Source organism: Acanthopagrus latus, chromosome 21 (assembly GCF_904848185.1).
Source record: "Acanthopagrus latus isolate v.2019 chromosome 21, fAcaLat1.1, whole genome shotgun sequence".
Classification (NCBI taxonomy): Eukaryota; Metazoa; Chordata; class Actinopteri; order Spariformes; family Sparidae; genus Acanthopagrus; species Acanthopagrus latus.
The window spans coordinates 21,699,593-21,716,839 of NC_051059.1; the positions used below are offsets into that span (position 1 = coordinate 21,699,593).

Here is a 17,247-nt window from a genome sequence, read left to right on the forward strand (position 1 = left end):
TGCTTGTATTGGCTATTTAGCAAATGTTAGCATCTTAAGAAGCTAAGCTAAGATGGTGAACATTGTAGCCTGCTGTATTTGGTAAACATTACCATGTTAGCATTGTTGTTGAGCGGATTCATTTTCTATTAACAAGCAGGTTAGGAAAATTTGACAAATGACACGCGCAATAGTGAATAGAAGTAAAATAAAATACCAGCACCAACATGAAAAACATAGATAAAATAAATGTCCGATTAATTTAGGAAGAAAATATATCAGTTAGTTAATTTAGCACGTTGACGTAGCTTCACAGAGCTGCTAGCACGGCTACCTGTGATTCAATATTTGTGACTCTCAGGGCAAATTGTTCCTTTTTCTAATTAGCTATGGTCTGCTGATGTGTGTGTCATGAAAAAAGAATATATGATATAGTGTTTTATCAACCTCACCAAAAGTCAAAGGTCTCTGAGAGAATAGCTAAGCTAGTTTATGCAACGTTAGCTATAGACACAGGAAAGCTAATCATGGACTCCCTGAGGATGACAGGCTGTGTTTGTTATGTCATTTACACGAGACTCCATTTTAAAAGCCCCCCTCATGATGTTTAAAGACAGTAGTTGTTAGTAAAAATGTCCTTCATCTCTAAAGACCTTGAGCTGAGATTTGAAAAGCACCCTTTTGTAGCAGACTTTGTTTTTCTTTGATGCGTCAACACAGCTTAACTACAACTCTGGCAGATCCTATAATTGTCTATCAGTTTGTATTTTTGACACGTCAAAATGTACATTAAGAAACATGTGAAGAGGTCTCTGCTGTAGTACAATACTTTTGACCTGCTGTCGACCTAACGCCTCTCCCACTCTCTCCTGTTGTCGTCCAATCATCATCCACCATCAAGTCTCCTAGCAAATGGTACTGGAGATTAGTACCTGTAAGTCCATCCATTCTGAAGAACTCCTCTTCATCAACCAGCATCATCTACCTCCTCTGTGTTTAATCCCAAAGCTGCAGCCCGATACACCCGTTCACTCTCTCCCCCTCACAGTCTGTTGTCACTGCATGTGGCCCCGAGCCCCATCATACACTGACCTTGTCCTCACGTTACTGTGAATCTGACTGACTGATAGGTCAAACTATTTTAAACTTGCATCACTCTGATAGCTCTTGTTCCACCAAATTAGCTTTGGTTCCTTTCAGGATTTGCTATCTAGTGAATGACCCCAGATTTCCACCAGTTTTGTACCGAAATCATTTCACAATATACAAAAAAATGTAACAATAGTAGCGAGATGGCATATCGGACTGATTACCTGCAAGCTTCTATTATATTGTCACAGATGTTCCTTTTATCATAACAACAAGCATGGACTGACATTTACAGGGTCTGTGGCTAAGTTGCATTCTGGGTAATGTAGGCGCCAGGTTTTTAAAAGGAAGAAAAATACGTTTATACAAAAAGATTATAACAAGATCTACAGATCTAAACAAGTGGACAGGGTTTTCAATACCTGTTGCCTACATTACCCAGAATGCAGCTCGGTCACTTAGTGACATCACCGGAGGCAATTTATGCGATTACATGCAGCTTTCTCTGGAGCTATGAAAGACTTTTGTTGAACTTTTTTCAGTGCTCCTGAAGACCTGTTAATACACTCTAATGTGTAAAATTGCTGGACTTACCCTTTGAGGAAAAGAAATGCACAGAAGACTATTATGTCAAAGGCCTCTTTTGTAAGATATGACACACCCACCGATATTATCATGCTGTGGGCATTAAGTCAAGGAAAATTATTGGATTCTGAAGCAATTTATTTTTAATCAAAGTACTTAGAAAGCTTAAAAACTAGGTGTGTGAACTGGAGCAGTGAGGTTAGAGGAAAAGGGGCGATGAGGATCAGAAACTCTTCCGGGAAGAGCAAGTACGGTCCTGCAGCGTGATTGCATCGATACCAAGAATTACACAATCTATAATTTGTCAGACATTATAAAATAATGACACTGCCCTGGTGTTGGCAGCTGCTCATTTTCTTGTTTCTTCCGGCAGATCTTTTGTCTGTGTTGTGCGATGAAACCAACTGGCAAGTTTTTTTAAATGTTCTTCTTTTGTATGGGTTTAAATTAGCTGTCAGTGGAGAGCATTACGTGTCAGCACAAACCAAATGGAAGCAAGGAAACGTTGTGTTCCTCAGAGATCTTAATGGACAGACTGAGAGGCTGTCTGAGTTGCTGTGATCAAAGCTTCCATCTTATTGCTTGTAAAATATGTACGTGACACCACTCGTGTTTGTTTATGGGCCAACTGGGAGTACTGGTGCCCTGAAGACATGTATACTCGTGTTGTGGCTTTTATAGACATACAGAAAAACCTGCAGGCAGGATGGATGTGCTAGTGTAGATTATTATTAAACTTTAAATCACATGCATTGTCCGCTCCACCTCCCTCACTGATAACAATTCATTTGCTACATGCATTTTGTTCCCTTCCTCCTTCTAAACAACACTAACAACTCAACAGAGCATTACAGCGATGAAGGGATTTTTTATTTATTTTTTTTTTCATCCATCAAAATTTAAGATGACTGTATTGTGTCTGATTATCTGCATGATCGGTTTTAATCTGCATTATCCGAGCTGAGCCTGAAGCCCACCCCGCGCCTGAATCTCCTCAAATTAACACCTGTTTTGTCTGGGAGTGGGTGTGATTGAGTCGTGGGTGCATGCAGATAAAAAAAAAGTGTGTGTCTGCAGCAACAATCAGAGAGCAGATCGTACGCATCCGCCCCGATGACACATGTAGGTGATGTCTTTGTGCCGTTGCCATGGTTTCAGGCTCGCTACAGGAAGGAGCTCGCTCAGCAGAGGAACGCCCCGTCGCTCCCCCTGGTGGAGAACCTGCTGAAGGACAACACGGACGGCTGTGCCCTGACCACACTGGTGCACTTCTACTGCTCGCAGGCTGTCAGACTGGAAGGTGGGACCAAAACCCCTCCATGTGACCACACCCACATGACCTCAATAGCCACGCCCTCTTTTATTGTGAGCCCCCCCCCCCCCCAAAAAAAGTAAACAGGCACGAATAAAGTCAGTTCAGTTCAGATGAGCTAACCACAATGATTTTCAGTCACAGCAGGGCAACACAAAGGACACTCTCTGCTCTCACTACAACCACACAAGTGAGAAGGGGGCTTCAGACAAAGAGTATATTTATTATCAATTTGCCCTTTTACTCAGAGGCCATATTGTCTCGTGAATATATAGAAAAAGTAAGTAATGTCAACAAAAACAAGTCATGCTTATGTAGTGGCCCCATGCAGGAAGTGTTTTATAGTTTTCAACGGGCTAAACTCTAATCCTAACCTCAAAGAACAACATAATCAAGATGATGATATAAATAAAGGATACTGACCCATGAAATACACTGTAAGTCAGAGAGGATTCAGCGCGAGACAAAGAGAAACAGAGACTTGTTTCCTGCGCCGTCATTTTCTAAAAATGCTCCGGGCCAGGTTGTGATTGGTCACGAGGGGCGTGTGACGAGAGAACCGTTAGAGGAGTCGCCCGCCTGCTATTTCAAAGATAAACAACCCCGGTGTCGGCGCCCTGAGACTCCTGGGATTAAATGTAGTTCACAGGCAGCTCATACACATGTGGACCAGATGTGGAGTTAAACTCTGCTTACTGGCAGCACGGTTTACTCTGAAAAACAGTAAAGAAGTACAGGAAGGCACAGGACGTCATCGTGTTCGGTTGTCAGACGTTACATGCACGGGGCCGTCGTTATGATAAAGTCATTGGAAAAGAATCCAGATGATTCATCCAGAAGGAGTTGAGAACTTGCGCCACGGAGGATTTTGTGTGATTAAAATCAGCTACTGTTGTATGCCATGAAATCCCAGTGGGGAAAGTCTGGTAATTTTCCTCTCATCTGCTCTTTTTTTAAACATAAACTACGTCTTATCTCTCTCTCTCTCGCCTTCCTGCTTGGCCTTTGCCGTCACCCCCCTCCCTTGTGTGTGTATGTGTGTGTGTGTGTGTGTGTGTGTGTGTGTGTGTGTGTGTGTGTGTGTGTGTGTGCCTGACCCCTCCCCTGGCTGTGCAGATATCTGCCTCAAGGAGACCATGTCTTTGGCCGACAGTCTGTACAACCTCCAGCTGGTGCAGGAGTTCTGCAGGAACAACCTCAACCACTGCTGCCACTTCAGCCTGGAGGACATGCTCTATGCCCACGCGTCCATAAAGGTAGGGAGGTATTTAGAATAAAATATATGTGAAGGACAGTGGAGGGAAGTGTTTTGTTTTTGTTTGTTTTTTTTATAATGTGGATTGAGTCAAGGGAAAAGAGAGAAAAGAAAAAGTGTTCTCAGGGAATAAGGAGAGTCGGGCTGGAAATGACAAAAAGGCAAAAATGAGTCATGCAGAGGGAAAAGTTTAATAGTGAATGTGTGCGTGTGTGTGTGTGTGTGTGTGTGTGTGTGTGGGAGTAGACTTGGTTTCCCTCTCACAGGGGTTGTTATTGTGCATGTGTGGATGTATTAAAAGGGGCATAAAGATCATTTTGCCACATTGAGTATTGCTTTGCTGCCAGATTTAATGAATATGACATGGCGTGTGTGTCTATGTGTGTGTGTGTGTGTGTGTGTGTGTGTGTGTTAGTGCTTTTCTAGTCCAGGCACTGCAGGCCAAATATCCCCCCCCCTCCCTCGCCTCTCTCTCAAACAGAGGACAGATTCAGCTCGGAGGAGATTCACAATCCTGACCCGTCTCTGCCTGCCTCTCTTGTTTTCTCCCTCCTCCTCCTCTTTTTTTTTTAATTCAAACAACAAAATCTATGAACTTTTAAGACGAGACTACTGCTGATACTCGGTCCTCGGGCTTTTCATACTCCACTGTTCTCACACGTTTATTTTCTGACTAATAAAGCCTCACTGTGGAGACTGCAGAGCATCTCTGTACCATCCAGACGCGAGAGGCACGGGGCTCTCCGTGTGGGTAAATAGTATGCAGGGACGTGGGCAGGAACATTGGGATTCAAGTCGCAGCCCGACCAAGCTGACCGGGACTTTCCATCCTTTGAGAACAACACAGCAGACGGGTTTCACACTGGTGCACTCCTCGCTCTGTGTTTCTGTCGTCCCTCCTCAGACACTGTGTTGTTTACATTGAGTGTTTATTGGCTGTATAGTGCTGGAGCTGTCGAAGACGGCAAAGGAGCGGAGGAGGGAGAAAAATGGTCATGAAGGGAAGTTAAAGAGACTGGCACACTGCCCGTTCACCACAGATTGACTGCCCACTGAATCTTAACTAGTGTGTGTGTGTGTGTGTGTGTGTGTGTGTGTGTGTGTGTGTGTGTGTGTCTGTGTGCTTGTGTGTGTGTGCATTCATTTAATATGTTAAACAAAAAGGAATGTTTAAGCCATTAAGTGGCTAAAATGAAGATCCAGTTTCTCAGAAAGAAGAAGAAAACCCCAGCTTTTGTCTCTCTTTTGTCTCTCTGTCCCGGCTAGAAATTAATTAAAGTGGTCTGTGTGTGTGTGTGGACCAAAAGGTTTCCCTCAGATGAAATCATCTGTATAAACCTCCAGAGACGTTCTGTTTACAACATGCATGCATTTATCACTGATGTGGGGTCGTTCACTCGGCGTTCTGCGCGTTCATCCACGCGCAACACGCGACATATTCAAGCTGAACTCCAGATGGTGTTTTTGGACAGCCTTCACGAGGCGTATGGGTCTGACATCACACCACTTAGACAATGAAACATACGCTGATATTCACAAACACACTCACACCTGAGCCTGTTACCTAGCAACAGCTGGCAGGCCGTGACCTCACTGATCCGTCAAAAGTGTTGTATAATATTGTGGCTTATCTCAAATGTGGTGCTATAAAATCATTAATAAACCACAGCTTATATGTTTGCATCATTAACCAGTGTATGTGTGTGTGTGTGTGTGTTTGTGTGTGTGTGTGTTCTTGCAGAGTAACTACCTGGTGTTTATGGCCGAGCTTTTCTGGTGGTTTGAGGTGGTTAAACCTTCATTTGTGCAGCCCAGAGTCTTCAACCCAAACGGTACCGTAGAACTTCACAATAACATCAGCATGCTGTTGTTAACCTGATAATAACCGTTAACTCTGATAAATAACTCAGAGGTTTAAGCAGAATGTTGATTATTTGATGTGTTATCCCCTCCGCAGCATGCGAGCCTGTTTCAACTTGCAAGAAAATGGCTCCCGTGTCCAGTCCGGTCAAACAGAGCTACGCAGACAGAGCTGACAGCCCAGAGAGCCTCCCTGTCGAGGGTGAGTACCTGTGATCGACCGAGGATGTGCACAGATTAGTTTTACTAAAAGCTGAGTGATAATCCAAATAAATACACATCACAGACTGTTAGCAGCTACAGCACCAGTGATGTGAGTTATGAGCAGTGGGAGAATGTGTGGATGTGTTTTGTTTTGAAACCAAAGGCCCTCTAGTGGCCGATTCACAGCCATGCAGTCACTCTTATTCTCTCCTCTTGAGTTTGAGCCCTATTCCTTATTATCACATGCACTGTGTATTATCTTAAAACAAAATGTGTACACATTTGAGCCTCTGTCTACCTAAAAAGGCACTCAACTGAAGTAAACCAGTAAGAAACTCCTCTGTCCTGCCTCCACAGGTGTAATGAAGAGATCTACCTCCATGTCCTACGTGGATGGCTGCGTCGGGACATGGCCCAAAGAAAAACGGTTGGTGCCTAAACTCAATAAATTCGAAGTGGTCTGTTGTGTCCACGTCAAACTAACAACACATTTCCCTTCCCTCCCTCAGCTCCTCCTGTCGGGGAATCTCCTTTGAGATCCCTCTGGACGGAGACCCGACCGTGCCGCCCTGTGAAGCTCCCGCCCTCCGTGGCATGACCCGCTCCGCCAGCAGCGACGGTCTCGGGTTCAAAGTTCACTTTGCATCTCGAGGCGGCATCAAGCGCCACCTCTCCCTCATGCCCGTCAATGTGAACGGCCAGGGCAGACACATACCGGAAGAGGAGGAGGACTTCACCTCCCACAAGCCCTTGGGGAGGAACAACACATTCTCAGTCAAGAACCAAAGCAGGTAAAATAGAGGGACGTGTCGGGTGTTAGATTGTTAGATAATGAAATACTAAATTAATAAATGACAGTACATTTTTAAGGTATGTTGGCCAGAGTCAACCAATAAATATAAGAGGCAATACAACAACACAATACAAGTAAACATCACATATATCAAGCTAAGTGAAGCTAATCTTAAAACTGCATGAGGAGACATTAAAGTAAGATGGGCATTCAACAGTGGATGTTACTCTAGTTGAGTAGGAGAGACAGTATCACAGGTGAGTGTTACTTTAAACCAGCGTCACTTCATTTGCTCTTTCCTGTCCCCAGGTACTCTAATGGAGTCCTCCCAGAGAGCAACCACAGCCCCAACAATCACCTTAACAACCACAGTGGGCAGATCAGCCCGTCGACTCCTCCGAGCATCGAGGAGGCACTGAAGATTATCCACGACACCGAGAGGCCTCACGCTAGCCTGGCTGTCGGGGACGGAGATAACGGCTTCTATCTCCACGGTGAGGAGCCCTCTGACCCTCCAGGTGCCCACGGTGAAGGAGACGACCAGGGTTTGGCTAAGGCCCGGCTGAACGACCACGACCCGAACTCTGTGTCCACTGATGAGGTTGACACCGGCATCCACGTGAGGACGGAGGACATCCAGAGCTTGGACGAGGACTCCTCCTCGCTGAGAGACTATTCAGATATGGACCCAGACTGCGAGGCCATGACCCGGTCGTGCCCTCTGTCTGACCGGCCCGAGAGGGAGAGAAGCAAGGAGGGAGGACAGAAAGGGGCGGGCGACGCTGACTCTAATGGGGAGAGGGGAGACGGAGGTGACAGGAGCAGCCCCTGTCCCAGTTCAGCGCCCACAATCCCCAGATCCCACACAGCCAGCCCCGCCTCGTCCTCCGGAGGCTCTGGAGGCGGCATGATCCGGATGACGAGCTTCGCAGAGCAGAAGTTCAGGAAGCTGGAGGGACGGAGTAGCGGAGGAACCACACCAGAGAGCTCAGACCTCAACGTGCCGTACACACACCCGGCAAGAAGTATTCCCTCTCAGGTTCGTGTCATATTGTGATTGTTCTTTTATTTAAGCTCTTATTTTTGTTGCAGAGATTGAAATGTAATCTGCCGTCATGTGCGTCAAATTAATTTGAATAATCCTTGCCCTTTTTTTTAGATCTCCACGCCTCCTTTGCCCATCACATCCCCCTCCCCAGTCACACCTTCCCCCAGAGACCCTTCCCACCTGATTGCCTCAGAGATGATTCAGCTGAGGATGAAGCTGGAGGAGAAACGGAGAGCCATCGAAGCCCAGAAGAAGAAGGTAAACAATTATAGACAGACACAGCAGAGAGCGTAGCTTTAGTAAGAAGTGTGTACTTACTAAAAGTTACTAAAGTTACTAAAGTTACTCTATATATGGGCATTTTTTGCTCCTGCTATGTTCCATCCATCCATCCATCATCTGTACACATTATATGTACGCCGCTTAATCCTCTGCAGGGTCGCGGGGGGGCTGGAGCCTATCCCAGCTGACTGGACAGGTCGCCAGTCTATCGCAGGGCCACACATAGAGACGAACAACCACACTCTCATTCACACCTACAGACAATTTAGAATGATCAATTAAATTTTGGACTGTGGGAGGAAGCCGGAGTACCCGGTGAAAACCCACGCTTGCACAGGGAGAACATACAAACTCCACACAGAAAGAACCCAGGCGTCCCAACCGGGACGCGAACCGGCGATCTTCTAGCTGTGAGGCAGCAGTGCTAGCCACTGGGCCACTGTGCAGCCCTTCCTGCAATGTTATTTTTCACTTTAATTTTCACCTGCAATTTGATATTTTTCACTTTACACTTAATTTTAGGCAAAAGTTCAAATGAAACTTGTAAAATTGTCTGATTTTGATTAAATATCACTACTTGAATATATGAAGGAAGCATTTGTCGCACACGTGTCATTCAAGGACCGTTAGAAACGTGAAAATCAGACGATGACTTCTACTATGACTTTACAGTTTCTGGCTATGATAAATGGTGTAATCTTTGCTTTACGGTTTTTCCAGGTGGAAGCAGCTTTCACCCGCCACCGCCAAAAGATGGGCAGGACGGCCTTTCTGAACGTCGTGAGGAGGAAAGGAGTCACTGCCCCTCTCAGCCCGAGCGCCGGCGGAGCAGAAACACCTTCTCCGGAGCCACTCGCGTCCTCGAAGGAGACCGGCCAGAGCAGCATGGAGCGGGCGGAGAGGTGCAAGCCAGACGGTGCAGCTCCTAAATCCCCCTGTGAGGATAGCGGAGGTGAGTAAAGACAGAAGAGATGCAACCAAAGTTAGCTTTTACAAATGTGAAAACTAGAATAGCAGGGCAGACAACACCCAGGATGATTATGTTTCTTTGGGCGGTATCTTGACTGACCTGTGGTTTCACGGGGCTGATACAGGTGTGACTCCGGGGGAAATCGACCTCGCAGATTACACTCGCTCCATCGAGAGGCTGAACACGTCGCTGGGCTTCCTGCAGACGGAGATGCAGCGTTTGTCCCAGCAGCAGGAGAAGATCATGGCCATGAGGGAGCAGCAGCAGCAAGCCTGGGTCATCCCTCCTCCGGCTCCTTCTCCACACAGGTATCACTTCATGACAGATGTTGGTATTTTTACTGGAAAAGATCATTTCCTGCCAACGCTGACACGGCCTTGTTGCTGTTTTGTTCCCCCTGCAGGCAGCTCCGGGAGTTGCGCAGCAGCAGCGTGACAGGTCGGGGGTCAGGCCGAGGCTCCGTTGGGTCTTTGTCTCCCATCCTTTCCTCCTCTGGCTCTCCCCACGCTCCCAATCGTTCCCCGGCTGGCATCAAGCGGCGACCGGCCTCCTTCCATGCCAGGACTCCTCGGACTCCGCGACCGAACGATCTGAAGGTCACACCCTTCAGCCGGATGCTCAACACCCCTTGCTCAGTGGACAGCCTGCCCAGACTGAGGCGGTTCAACTCCAGCCAAACCCAGCTCTGCTCGTTTGCCTACCTGAGCCACGATGAGGGGCAGGGGGGTGTCAAGAGGAGCCAAGAGGACAAGGACGACAAAGAAAATACTAAGGACGAAGAAGAGACAGTGGTGAGGAAGAGTGCGGGCACTCCTCAGCCTTCTGCTAAAGAAGGAGCCAAAGAGAAGGAAGGTGAGAGACAGGAGGTGCCGGCTCAGTCCGTGGCGGGAGTCAAAAAGGGCTCATCAGAGGTGTTGCGTCAACCAGTGTCTGAGATCCAAGGGCCCACAGGCAGCGGTGTCAAAGGAGACCACCAGGACAGGAGAGACCTGGTGGAGGTGCCTCTGTCTGGGCTGAAGCCTCCAGGAGGACCACACAGTGGAGAGGGACACGGGGACGGGGAGGCAGGAGGGGACACTTACGGAGACGACCAAAAGATGTGCTGTGGATTCTTCTTCAAGGTGAGCTGGAGCCACAGGATCACATATTAGTAAATATACAGGGCGAATAAATGTCAGTGATAATCCATGTAATGGTTTGTCTAAATATTATCAGTAACACACCGATGGGTATGGACTGAAAAGGACACATATTTAGCCAGAAACTCATAAACGAAACACCATGAAGTCAGGATGCTTCCTGTTGCTAGATCTGCTTATTGTCCAGTGTTCCCAGAGTCCTATCCACAGATTATATGACACAGACCTGGAGCATGAAAGATTCTCGAAATGTGCTCTCCAAGGGTCCTGTCCCAGATAGCAACACCCTCAATCTGGCCCACATACAAGTCTGGACCAGATCCAGCCCGCCAGAGCAGAATGAACTGTGGCCCAGATTTTTTAGGTCAATTTCTGGGTCCTTTGGTGTCTGTTGGCTGATATCTGGTCATGGTATGGATGGCCTGGCTGTTGCTTGGATCTGGCAAATGGGAGCAGACTGCCCAAGTGCCCAAGTGTATGTGGACCGGATGAAGGTATATGGTACACAAATAACAATTTTGCCATCTAAGGTCCTACATTTCCCAGCTCTGGTTAGGGTTATTTGATCCGAACACAACAGAAGGGTTAATGTGTAGTAGCAGAATATTGAACTGGGGAACGTCGGACCCTGGAAGAGAACTGTTGACATTAGGACCCTGGGAACGTGGAACCAATTTTTCATTTTCACATTATGTGCTTTATAAATCTGGAGTTTGCAGGACTGTGGGGGAAAAGATTTGCTCCCTGTATTCTCACAAAATGTTGAACTATTGTTTTAAACGTTGCCCAAATGAGTTTATACACACGAACGACACAAAGCTCTCCATTGTTGACAGTGAACTCCGGAGCGAGATAAGATTCTTCTGTTCGAGATTTGACCGATACGCGTTGGCTTTGTGAGCAACACGGCAAGTGTTTCAATTCTCCCTGTCAGAAATCGGTCCACCTTAGTTAACATGCTGGCTCAGACCTCGCTAGCCTTGCTGGCCTGAGAACAGTCGTATTTCTATATTGTTTCCAAATGAAAGCTACTTTTTAACGACAGACGTTTTGAGGTTTCAAAGCAGGAAAGAATGGTTGATATTAATGACATCAACAAAGGCTCTGTACCTTCAACTGTTGCAGTGTGGTGCTGCAATTATAGTGTCAGTAGTTGCATGTGACCGCTTAAAATGTGAAACAGGGCTCTTGAACTTCAGTTTTACTCAGCGTTTCTCTCTCTGGTCACCCACTCTTCTAGTTTTGGAGTCACTGCAGTAAAACTATGATGCAAACAGATACAGACAATGACTTTACTTCTCATTAATAATACAACCTTCACAGCCGTATGGTAGCAGGAAGGATTTCATACTGTGTGAGCCTGGTACAGCATGTGCAGCGTTGTGCCTGTTGAGCCATGAGCTGATCAGAAACAATGCATGAGTGAATCTAGGCCGGAGAAAAAAGAAAAAAAACAAATGGCCAGAACTCGAGGACGCATGATAGGTCATTAGAGCTGTGATTATAGAGCGATGTCAGAGCTGTGTTGACAGAAGGCCACATCACATACCACCACAAATGTTAATATTATATAAGAATCAGTGTTTTATCTTTTATAGATTTGAGGGTGTAAACGACACACTGGGGCCTGTTTGTCACACTAACTTAATATGTGGTGCAGTAATACTTCAACTGAGTCACCATAATTGAAAAACATGTCTGCTAGCTCGCAGTGAACGTGATAACGATGCAGTCGACATATAGTTGTAACTCTGAATGTGATCTGAATTGTGTTTTTGTGTGCGTCTCCCCACCAGGACGATGTGAAGGGTGAGGAGGACATGGCAGCCAAGAAAGCCGCTCTGCTGGAGAAGAGGCTGAGGAGGGAGAAGGAGGCTCTGGAGAAGAAGCAGCAGCAAGAGCTGGACCAGGAGCAGAAGAAGGAGGCTGCACGGTCAGTCCCACTCTCTTCATTCCCGTTTGCGGACGCTCCCACATTCACATCATCAGTAAATCTTTGTGTCGGTCACCTCCTCCAGGTTGAAAGCCGAGGAGGAGCAGCAGAAGAAGGATGAGGAGAAGGCGAGGAGGGATTACATCAGGAATGAGTATCTGAGGAAGAAGCAGCTCAAGCTGATGGTGGACATGGACGAGGTCATCAAGCCTCGGTCTGGCAGTCTCAAGAAGAAGCCGCGGCCCAAGTCCATCCACAGGGACGTCATGGAGTCGTCTACTCCGCCCGTGAGGGCGTCAGGTGAGCGACATACACAGATCACACACACACACCGTCAGTGTTTGACAGCCATTATGCTCAACCTCTCCTTGTTTTTTGCGCCGCAGGTGTGCGTCCTCGAGGCTTCTCAGTATCAAGCGTTTCTTTGGCGTCTCTCAACCTGGCCGACCACGACAGAGAGCAACCAAATAACAAGAAGAACAACAGGTGAGACCCGATCTCTGCCGGCAGAATGAGTTTTAGATAAATCAAAGATCTGAGAACAAATAATATTCGACTCTGCCAAGTATAACACCTTTAAATTAAGTGGAAATATAATTGTAAAGTATTTATAGGCTGGATGTTCTAATCTTTTTAAGACCCCAGAAATGAACGACTCTCTTTTTTTTAACAGTGTATTTGCAGTGGAAATTAATTCTAAGATGACGAGTACACACAGTTTAAGCTACTTTTCAAATGTTTAACTCCTTTTGGCGGGTTAAGGGTGTCTGATAACTTGAGTCATCATGTTCTGTCATTGGATCTGTTTGAAAAAACGAAGACGATAAACGTAACGTATTCTCTGTCTTCTTACCGCCTTTCCATTCTCACCTCGAAATCAAACCCACTGAGCAAAAACACATCCAAAAGACGTGGCTGGGGTATGTTTTTGCTTAACATCAAATTCAGGGACTTCACAAAGACTTTCCAGGCCCAGTTCCCTCTAATTTAAGGGCCCAACATGGCATAGCTTGAGACAGGGATCGAGGTTAATTACTGTAATGATCCTTTTTATGAGTGCTGGCAGATTTTAGAGAAGCAGACAGACAAACATCAAAAGAACTTCTTGCACAAAAAATTAAAATGAAAGCTCTTTCAGGGACCCGTGTATATTTATGTATGAACTGACTTCACTCTTCATCTCATTTTCATTCTTTTTCTTCAAGCTCCTCACAGTTGCATCTTATTCTTCAAGCATAAATCTCACAATCTCTCGTTACTTCCTTATTTCACTGTCACCTTTTCAAATGCTGCAATCGGTTTTGTACATTTGACCATCCGTCCCTGTATCACCGCCCACCGTGCACTCCCGCAGTTAAACTTTTAAAGCTTCTCACATCCCACCCCATATTTCATTCGTGTCATGCCCAGACATCCTGCACTCTACTGTGATAAAGTATGTTGATTTAACGGGGTGTTCTGACAATGAGGTTATTTTTTTCTTCCACTCTGCATCTTGACTCTCTCGTATCCCTCTCTTCTTTCTCCCTGTTTCGCCTGCGTCACCTCAGAGGCAATAAAGTAGCTTCTGCCCATATCCCGTTCTATCTAAGCTCACCCAAAGAAAGAAAGGGAAGGTTAGTAACGCTCAAAAACAAGTGGTGCTTCCACAGGTGAAACAGCTCCGTGTAAACGTTCAACACGGAGCATTAGACCGATGTGTCAGCAGTGGAATAAATGAATCCATTTCTGCAGTTTTTGCTTCTGCGTTAAGGTTCGTAGGCTGAGATGTTTCCGCCTCAGTGCTCCTGCTGCTCTGCCTCCTCTGTCTTCTGCAGTATTGCTCTCAGGCTGTTGTTCTGCTCTCCTCTCTCTGCTGGCTGCTCGGCTTCACCGCTGTGTTTTCTGCTGTTTCCTCCACAAGTACTCGACCTCGTCTCTCGCAGTAGCCGTAAAGACAGCGCTGAGACTTTGCTTTGCTTGGCTGAACGTGCCTCTCTGCTCCGAGTGTGTACGGTTTTGATGTTATGCGAGACAACAGGCAGGGGTTTGGAGATTTGTGTCACAGTGTCTGACCTCGTTCTACCACATCTGTGTGTGTGTGTGTGCATGTCTTGTCTGTGAAATCTGTCTGTGTTCGCTGTCATACTTCGTACATGCCCACGTGTGTCTGTTTTGTTTTGCCTGTTTGTGTCATTTGTTGGTTTGTATGCGATCGTCTCCAGGCCGGACTCAGCGGAAGGTTTCTCCTCCTGTCCCTCGACTGGAAGCCGGAACGGAGAGAAGGACTGGGAGAACGAATCCACCACCTCGTCCACGCCCTCCAACGCCGAGTACACAGGTACGATATGCGCCTGTGATGTTTACACACCTCCACGGCCACTGTATGTAACGTGATATCCCTTTTTTTTTTTTTGCGATCTCACGCTCTCTTTCTTTCCCACAGGACCCAAACTGTACAAGGAGCCGAGTGCCAAGTCCAACAAGCACATCATCCAGAACGCCCTGGCTCACTGCTGCCTGGCTGGCAAGGTCAACGAAGGGCAGAAGAACAAGATACTGGATGTATGTTTTGATTTGATTATACTCGATAAATTGTCTTGAGTCCTTATTAAAGAGTCACCTCTCTCTGATTTCAGCCTTGAGCATTAAAGCATGTACATCTATTCTATAAGCAAAAATGTCTGAAAGTGAGCATAATATGTCTCCTTTAAGTAATATTCTTTGCACAAAGCAATGACATTTCTCTGTGTTTTTCTGCAGGAAATGGAGAAATCTGAAGCCAACAACTTCCTGGTGTTGTTCCGCGACGCTGGGTGCCAGTTCAGGTCGGTGTACACCTACTGCCCCGAGACGGAGGAGATCACCAAGCTGGCCGGCATCGGGCCGAGGAGCATCACCACCAAGATGATCGAGGGCCTGTACAAGTACAACTCGGACCGGAAGCAGTTCAGCCAGATCCCAGCCAAAACCATGTCCGCTAGCGTGGACGCCATCACCATCGCCAGTCATCTGTGGCAAACCAAGAAGCAGGGGACGCCCAAGAAACTGCACCCCAAGTAGTCACCCCCGACCGAGACCTGGACACACTTCTCCGGAGTGAACGCAGAAGAGAATGAGTGGATTTTACTGTATCATTAAACGGACACACTGTCCCACTGTAAGAAATCACAACTGGAATGTAGAACACAAACGGGCCTCACCACACAGAGTCGCACTCTGGACTACTTCGATCGGGGCACAAGTGTGTACTTGTCAGCATGTGTGTCAATGTTCTCGTGTGCCAAAAGAAAAAGAAAACAAGAGGCGGACCGTTGCCTTACCTAGTTGAACCACTGAAGCAGTGAATGTCACGCCTCTGACGGAGGCAGTTTGGTTTTTCTGAGTTGATCATGTGTGGCCTTATTGCTTGTTTTGTGTCATGTGGATGCGCCGTGAGTGTTGGTGTCATTTCGTCAGCGCCTGTCGAACACGTCGGTCGTGATGCAGGAGAGACTCACAGGTCTGGGATCAGATTACGCCCCGTAAAGCCCAGGACAGGTTATTTAGAAAAAGGGTGGGCCTGTCTGATCTGTGATCAGGTAGAGGCAGCATTTTTTTGATGAGAGTTTTGCTGCTATACAGGCACGTTTTTTCTGTTTTGTTCAATTTTCTTAACACGTGACTGAAACACCTATAAACTGTTCAGATTTATGTGTGTGTGTGTGCGTGTGTGTGTGTGTGTGTGTGTGTGTGTGTGTGTATAGTGAAGTGCCAAGCAGAGTGAGGAACAATACCTCAGTTGGTGATTGCAATTTCTTTCCAAAAGTGTGACATGATGAGAGATTATTTGAGCAAACGGAGAAAACCATCAGACAACTCTGGAAAGCAACGTGCAGAATAAAGGCTCTTTAATTTATTTCGTTTTTGATAACGCTTTGAAGATATTTTAAAAAAAAACCGAAGGCGTCTTAGATTTTATCCAGAGAAACATAATATACAATGCGTACATAAGTTAAGTTAATTTGTATATGATGGCAGATCCATTCAAAAGGAACAAAAATCCGCTCGTAGTAGCTTTCTGAGTAGCTTTTATAATTTATCATGTATGTGTATGAGTATGTCGTCGTTTGGGGCCTTTTATTGTGCTGCAAATGCAAAATGTGCGATCACTCCACGGTGTCACTGATAAGACTATTGTCAATCGTAGAAAATAGATGAACAAAAAAACCCACTCTGTGTCAGCCGTCTGTGCAAGTTAAATAGTCTCCATTGACCCATGTCGCAGTTTGAACTAACAAGTACTCGAAATGCCACTTTAACGTGGCGTATTGTCTTAACTGTCACATCTCGATCGCCCTTAAAGTAGTCCACAATTGTAAATAGAATGAATTCACCTATGATAGCACTTCAAGACCCTGTCCACCGTCGCTTGGCCGTTTCCACCCATCATGCTCGTTTTTGGACATAACTGTTACATTCTTCTCAGTATGTGTTGACACTATACAGATATATTTTGGCATATAGAAGTATTTTTTGTAATGACATTTACCTGTTGGAGGTGTGTACTAATGAAGCAGTACAGTTGATGAAGGAAGCGTGTTGAAAGCATCCGATCGGAGCCCGAATGAGGCTTTTGTTCTGCGGTGTTGTATGAAATCCATTAAGTATACAGAGAAAAAAAAAAATCATAGTATTTTTTTGCCAACTCTGAATTCATTTTTCTTTTTCAGTTTACTAAATATGCTCAACTGTTCATGGATTTTTGTTCTTTATTTCTTTTTTTTGTTTTTGTTTTTTATTCCTTGGAGCTTTATTAAAATGCCAGCTATCAACAGTA

General features: G+C 46.0%; 1 protein-coding gene across 4 annotated transcripts in view; it reads left to right on the top strand.

Annotated features, from left to right (window-relative positions):
• Positions 1-17,247, top strand: part of camsap2b (calmodulin regulated spectrin-associated protein family, member 2b) — a 37,498-nt gene extending 20,251 nt beyond the window's left edge. For 2 of the 4 annotated variants that reach the window (XM_037084717.1, XM_037084718.1), the window contains 17 exons: positions 2,812-2,953; positions 4,082-4,221; positions 5,962-6,052; positions 6,178-6,282; positions 6,642-6,711; positions 6,794-7,075; positions 7,387-8,116; positions 8,237-8,383; positions 9,128-9,359; positions 9,502-9,685; positions 9,781-10,498; positions 12,313-12,449; positions 12,535-12,749; positions 12,836-12,935; positions 14,654-14,769; positions 14,875-14,993; positions 15,192-17,247. In XM_037084717.1, coding sequence (XP_036940612.1) covers positions 2,812-2,953; positions 4,082-4,221; positions 5,962-6,052; positions 6,178-6,282; positions 6,642-6,711; positions 6,794-7,075; positions 7,387-8,116; positions 8,237-8,383; positions 9,128-9,359; positions 9,502-9,685; positions 9,781-10,498; positions 12,313-12,449; positions 12,535-12,749; positions 12,836-12,935; positions 14,654-14,769; positions 14,875-14,993; positions 15,192-15,491 — 3,828 coding nt within the window. In that variant the 3' untranslated portion in view covers positions 15,492-17,247. Of the gene's footprint in view, positions 1-2,811; positions 2,954-4,081; positions 4,222-5,961; positions 6,053-6,177; positions 6,283-6,641; positions 6,712-6,793; positions 7,076-7,386; positions 8,117-8,236; positions 8,384-9,127; positions 9,360-9,501; positions 9,686-9,780; positions 10,499-12,312; positions 12,450-12,534; positions 12,750-12,835; positions 12,936-13,999; positions 14,066-14,653; positions 14,770-14,874; positions 14,994-15,191 lie in introns of all 4 variants that reach the window. The other 2 variants (XM_037084715.1, XM_037084716.1) reach the window with 2 other exon arrangements.